The sequence below is a fragment of the Populus alba genome, chromosome 2 (assembly GCF_005239225.2).
Source record: "Populus alba chromosome 2, ASM523922v2, whole genome shotgun sequence".
NCBI lineage: Eukaryota > Viridiplantae > Streptophyta > Magnoliopsida > Malpighiales > Salicaceae > Populus > Populus alba.
This window is the reverse complement of record NC_133285.1, coordinates 12188176-12195024: the sequence shown is the minus strand read 5'-3', so window position 1 is coordinate 12195024 and position 6849 is coordinate 12188176. Positions and strand designations below refer to the sequence as shown.

At 37.3% G+C, this 6849-nt stretch overlaps 1 protein-coding gene across 1 annotated transcript; it reads right to left on the bottom strand.

Annotated features, from left to right (window-relative positions):
* Nucleotides 1-335: 335 nt before the first annotated feature.
* On the bottom strand, nucleotides 336-6092 carry LOC118046857 (probable beta-D-xylosidase 2). Its single transcript, XM_035055926.2, has 7 exons — nucleotides 5547-6092; nucleotides 4005-4283; nucleotides 2542-2711; nucleotides 2329-2426; nucleotides 1810-2160; nucleotides 1317-1730; nucleotides 336-1223 (listed from the first exon to the last, which is right to left on the bottom strand). The coding sequence occupies exons 1-7, from the start codon at nucleotides 5940-5942 to the stop codon at nucleotides 619-621; spliced, it is 2313 nt and encodes a 770-aa protein (XP_034911817.1). The 5' UTR covers nucleotides 5943-6092; the 3' UTR covers nucleotides 336-618.
* Nucleotides 6093-6849: the final 757 nt, after the last annotated feature.

Sequence of the window (6849 nt, the reverse complement as noted above, 5' to 3'; positions counted from 1 at the left end):
CTGGATAGCAAATTTATCATGGTAAACCGTGTTAACTTGGTCCGGACAACCTCATTTTAGGTTTTTTTAAATAAAATTCTAGGTTAGTCTAAGTTAATTTGGTTTACCCACAATTCAGATCATGAAATGAATTTTAATATTGAGTTAGATTTCAAATCTACACTCTTAATAAACTCAAATCAAGAATAAAAATATGTATAATTGTGAATATGGAGTTTTTTAATAAGTTTCGACATCTGAATTAGAGGTAATTAGAGAAATGATAGCAGTTAGAGTGCTGTAAGAAGTAGAAGAAAAAAAGCTATCATCTCTTTTACTATTTTCAATAATAAAGAGGTAAAAAAGAAAGGAAAATAAAGACATCTTATGTTTCACAACTTAAATTCTTCATTTCATTCTAAAAAATCCCACTATAATTGTCCTTTAATATGGACTATCATCAACGAATAACAAGAATTTATCAAAAATTTAATTTATACTCTGAGTGACGAGTTCTTTTTATCTTAACTTCGTGACTGTATGTCAATGAGATGATTTTGGTGGAGAAGATTATGCTACCACTGTTTGATTACTAGAAATGGGACATTTTAATAGCCGTACGTCATGCCACGAGAGATTTTAAGACTTGATCACACCTATAATTGAGGCTTGAAGTGACACCGAGTGCTTCACGTCACCAATATGAAGACTATGTGCTCCCATTGGAATTCTTCGAATTCCAGATCTGTCCACAACACTTAAGAATTTGCAAACATGAACGTTAATTCCCACTCTTTCCTGAGTCCCTGCTGCAACATGCATTTTTTTGAAGGCCACTAATTGCTTGAGAGGAGCCCAGTGCCCTGCTGGTGGTTTAGAGTAGACGAGCAATGTGTGAGTTCCATCCATGGAGCCAGTGTTTTTCACATCTACTTGCACTCCAAACGAAAGCCTATTACATCTAGCATGTGTAACTCTGATTGCCTTTCCTGAAATGGTTGCATTTCTGGAGGCCTGGCGGTGTCCATCAAGGGGTACAGAAACCATTGTTGGTGCATTTGCTATGGAATGAACAAAATTTGTGTAGCTTATCCCGTGACCAAATGGGTACACCACTTTACCTTTATAGAATCTGTAGGTTCTTCCAGGATAGCCATTTGATTTGCTTGGTCGCATGGCCATGTTTGTCATAGGCAAATTTGTGACATAATCTTGTGGGTACCATGTCATAGGTAGCTTGCCTCCTGCAAGATAAAAAAAAAAGCTGTTATTCTCTGTTACATTCCTGATTAAATGAGCCTAGTAAGACACCCGAACAAGCACTACTAAAGCGAAACCTGGGTTAGTAGTTCCAAACAAGACATCAGAAATGGCTGCTCCTCCAGCTTGGCCAGGATAACCAGCCCATACGATGCCTCCAATTTTTGGATCGTTCTCAGCGAAAGACACATCAATAGGTCCCCCAGACATCAAGACTAATATGGTTGGGCCCTTCGATGCTGCGGCAACCTTGGATATAAGCTCTTGTTGGCATCCAGGTAGAAGAAGCTCAGTCCTATCTCTGGATTCTGCCTCAATAGACTGGTCAAGCCCCATTACTAGAACCGTTGCATCCGCTTGACGTGCTGCATCCATTGCTGTATCAAATTGCTGGTCACTAACACAAGCAACATCTGCACAACCTTGCTGGTATATTGTCTTGGCGTATCTCTCTATCCCTTGTAGAGGTGTTGTGTATCCACATGCCACACCTAGTAATCGACCATGAGTAAAATTGTTAATGATCGACACATATAGATAGTTCAAGTAGCTAGGCTCTATAGCACTCACCGGCATAATTGCCGATCATCGTAACAGTGACATTCGAATTAGGCCCAATGATGGCAATGGATTGATGATGACGGGTAGATAAAGGCAATGAAGGACCATGATTCTTGAGAAGTACAATGCCTTGTCTTGCCGCTTCAAGGGCAAGCTCTTGGTGAGCTGGTGTGCACACATCTTTTGGGCCTAGGTTCCCATATGGCTTTGATGATGGCTCACCATCAAACATCCCTAGCCTCATCTGGACTGTCAGTGTGTTAAGTAATGCATTATTTATTTCTGCCTCATTTAGCAAGCCCTTTTTCACTGCATCCTCGGTGTGTTGAACTAGGAATGGTCCGCAGTCCAAATCTAAACCTGCAACAAATTAAAATTAATTTGTTACCGTAATCTTTATCAGAAAGTCGGTAGTTTTGCCATCTAATATTTTCATCCAACCCCATTTAACAGAGGTTACTTAGTAGGTCCAATATATATATATATATTCTTCGACAAAAAGGTGATGTAGGAATAAAGGCTACTGGCCTGCTTTAATAGCATCAGCAGCTGCTTCTTCTGGGGTTGTAGTATAGTGTTGCTGACTATAATAAACCCCAACGGAGTCGCAGTCTGAAACAATGTACCTGTGGTGATAATCACAAACAACATCGAAGAGGTTAATGATATATTACATGATCATGTTATATGTAATCATCAACGTATATATAAAACCAGGATGCTGTTTGGATTTGATCATACCCATCAAGTTTCCACCGACCACGTACAGTTTTCTTTAGCAGCTTTGGGTCAGCACAAGTGGGGATCCCATTCACTTGATTGTAAGAGCACATAACACTTGCCACCTTGCCTTCTTTCACACACATCCTGAATGGTACATCAAATGTATCCTCCATGTCCTGCTTGCTTACCTGTTAATTAACCCCCACACGTGAGATGAAGAAACACAATGTATATAATATTTTATGAATGTAGTTAAAGTAATTCAAGTTCTAGGTTTGTTTTTTTAAAATCATCTGTTCGAGTTCTATAAACCTTAAAGTTACTAAAGGATTACGTGATTGTTAACTTTCAAGCCTATAAAATTAGTCAAAATGAACGCACAATAGAAAAAGAAGAAAAGAAGAAGAAAGGCAGCACATAGCACTAGAGCAGCCGTGAGGATTACTAGTAATTTGGTGGATTTTTCATCCATGTTATGTCTGGCTTAAGTAGGAGAAAGTTGAGCACAAACCAAAGCAATGATGAGGATGACACAATAATGATACGTATGGGCATAAGCAAAGACAGACTGAAAAGTGGGATTAACTTCTCTTGCTACTGCCTTTATCGACTTCTTCGATTTTGTCATAAGCGTAGCGAATAACTTTAGGTAAAAAGCACAAATACTTCATATTGAGATCGGCAATTAGTATAAGGTCTGGATTTGCAGCCTTGCAGCTCGTGCATGCTTGCCACTTTGGTTCTATTATATTCTAATATTTAATTATTCTTTTGTATAAAATAAAAATAAAAAGTTTAACTCCATTTTCCGCTCTCCAAGGTATATATTATTCAACCTGGAGATTATATTATCTATATCATGTTATATATTAAGCGTTAAGGTACAGATTGAGAGCTTAATATAGAATCTCATACTAAATAAATTATATGGACCACCCTCATATTCCATAATGTCCAAAAGGAGACCACCACACGAGGCGGAGCCTCACCTCCAAGTTATTGCTACAGAAACCAAAAACCCAATACCTGAAGTCAACAAAATGGACGATAAATCGTATAGCTCCCATGATTGCAAAGGAGCAAGTGTGTGTGTGTGTGTGTGTGTATAAGTGAAAAAAATATTGAGAAAATAAAAAGAAAACCGATAGGAGATAAAAAAAATCAAATCAAATTAAATTAAATCAAAATCAAAATCCATCATAAAGTCAAAAAAACAATATATTTTGTAGTTTTTAATATAAAATAATATAATCAAAATCAAATCAAACTAAATCAAAATCAAAACTGGTTATTTAAATTTTGGTTTTTTATATAAAATAATTAAATCAAATCGAAATATGTTAGTTTACACTGGTTTCAATTTTATTTGTTATATTTTATAAAATTTTAATTTAATTATTTTTATAGATAAAAACCATACATAATAAAAAAAGGATCTCCCGGACATGTATAGATTAAACATTTGTTAAATTAAAATGTACCTGGGCGTTGAAGTGGAACCGATCAACTCCATTCCAGTTATCGAGGTCATAGGCCGTGAAGTGCTTGCAACAAGCAGCCACCTTCAGCCGGTCACCGTCATTCCCCTGTAAACCTCTAACATAACTAGCAGCATATTTACCAACTACAACTGGGTCCTCACCGGGAGTCTCCTGTCCACGACCCCACCTTGGGTCTCTGAATATGTTCACGTTTGGGCTCCAATATGTGAGCCCGGCCACCCCTCCATTGAACATTGCTCTTGCTTCATCTGACACAACCTGCACAGTACACGGGCTTGGTTTTATTTTAGATAATTTTATTTAATTTAGTTTTAATTCAAGCACCACTACCGTCTGTTTGGAGAGATAAAAAAAGAAAAAAAAAGAAAAAAGAAGCAACTTGCCCGACATTATATTAGGGTAAAATTAAATTCTTATCCCTTTTTCGATACCCTTTTGATTGGCCCTGCAATTAAAGCAAAATTAAGGTCCCATTTGGTGTAAAAAAAACATGGATATATTCTCTTTTTAGCAGCCCCATTCACACTTGGCAAAGAAATGACTCTACAAATTATGATAATTTAGATTAATATTTTTTAATTAATTAAAGTAACTAAGAACATTTGTTAGCACTTTCTTTTGTAAGAGATAGAGTAATATTTGGTATCTTTGTTTTATCTCTTTAATGTGTCGTAGCAAGCAAGCATGCCATAAAAAAAGAGGTCGTCACATCATCGAATTTATATACATCTCTTTAATTTTATTCTTAAGATCTCTTAACTTGTAGTGCTGTGTATACTGGATGTTGTAACTAGCAGTAATTTTAAATTATTGCATTCATTTAATCATTGACTTTAATTTATGTTAACTCTATATATTAATTGAAATGCATAAAAAATTAATTAATGTCTGAATTTTAAATAATTAGTACATCCACAGCACCAGCTGCTAGCACTATGTTTTCAATGCGAACACAATCATGCTAAAAGATGTTTAAAACAATAAAAAAAAAACATTTTAAAAAACAACAATTACCACTTTCAAACACCAATATACCACTGTGATAGAAGAGCTTAATTATACTTGAGACTCGTGTTCTTAATTTCCTCTCTTGAGGAGTGTTTACTGTATCAATGGTTACCTTTTTTTCTTGGTATCAATTATCAGATATAAACGTTATGGTTATTGACAATGACACTCCTTCATAGAGTAATTATAAGCTTTGTAGAGTGATATTGGCTCATGGAGGAGGCGTCCCTACATTATTTGTATGAGCCACCATGCAAATTGGGTTCACAGAACGGTCACATTTCATGCATGGTCACAGAGCTGGGTGAGGTTTACATGCTAAAGGGCTGCCTTCCATACTGACTGTTCTATCCAGCTCACATGTACAAAGTTAAGGACGCCATTACAAGAAGAAAACAAAAGGTTCTTGAACTGATAGAATTCTTGTTAATTGTTATGATTTGAATTAATCCCTTAACTTTTGCAGAGGATTCCAATCATTATTTAATAAAAATCAAGGCTAAGAAATCTCACCCGACCAATGGCCTCCCACAAAGTTGCATTGAAAGAAGCAGCGGTGGTGATCACTTGAGGGAAGCTAGTGGCCCCAGGGAAGGCCCCGCCAAACTGGGTCCCTGGACCCACATTGGAAACTCCGTGAAGAGCCTCGGACCACCACTCGTACCCTTTAATCCCGAGCCGTGGAACTGCCGCAGCATCGTTCACTAGCAAACCGACCTTCTCTTGCAATGTCATCCTTCCAATAAGGTCACTGACTCTGCTTTGTATTGGCAACTTCACTTGGCAAAATGGAAAGTTCCCGCTCGTCCCATCTTCCGGGTCACAAGCAAAGGGGTCTAGAGCTTCGCTGGTTTGCAGAGAAACACCCAAGAAAAGAACCAAGAGGATAACAACGAGGGATATGGGCATGGTGGTGTAGTCCAGTACTATAATAAGAAATGGAAATGCTTTTCTATGGAGATGGAGAGCAAGGGAGCCGAGTGTGTAGAGTACATATAGGTGAGGTGAGTTACAAGTTCGTGAGAGAAATGGGATCAGTGATGACGTGAGAGAACAACTTTGATGATTAGAGGACCATATTGCTCTTTTAACTTATGCCCTTTTCTTTTCTTGTGGTGGGATTACTATGTGGTGGTTGCTAATACAAATTTACCTGCCATTTTGAAGATAAGAGTGGAGTTCTTCGTGTAAGATTTCACGTGGCATGTTTGTATTGGTGGTTTGGAATCCAAGAAATGGTAGGTCCAAGATACGAGGCATTACAAGGATGATCAGGTGGGGTTAGATCATCCAATTGACCCTTAAGCCAGTGATAATATTTCTACAGATTTGCGTATCTGAAAACTTTTGTTTTCTTGGTTGGCAAGCAATACCTACGGAGAGAAAATTATGGGCGTGTTTGGTATAATGGGTTTCGAGTGTTCCCACAGGGATTCTCGAAGCGTTCACGGGTTGGAAATGGAAGAAATTGATGTGTTTTTTTTAAAAGATTCTGATTTTAATTGTTAGAACTATATAAACTAAACATTAAAACGAATCAATTTGATATTTTCAACCAAGAGTCTTGCAAATACATTGACACTAGTAGAAATCAGTGGTCATGATATATATATATATATATATATATATATATATATATATATATATATATATATATATATATATCTAGAGCAAGGCAATTAATGGTCAGAGGGCTGCCATGGTGGTCGAGCGAAGAAACATTGTCAGCCAGTTGCAACCTGCTAGTTGCTCTAGCTTCGCTTGAAAGAGAGGTCATCAGATTGGCTCCGGATCAGATCAGATCAACCGATACTGG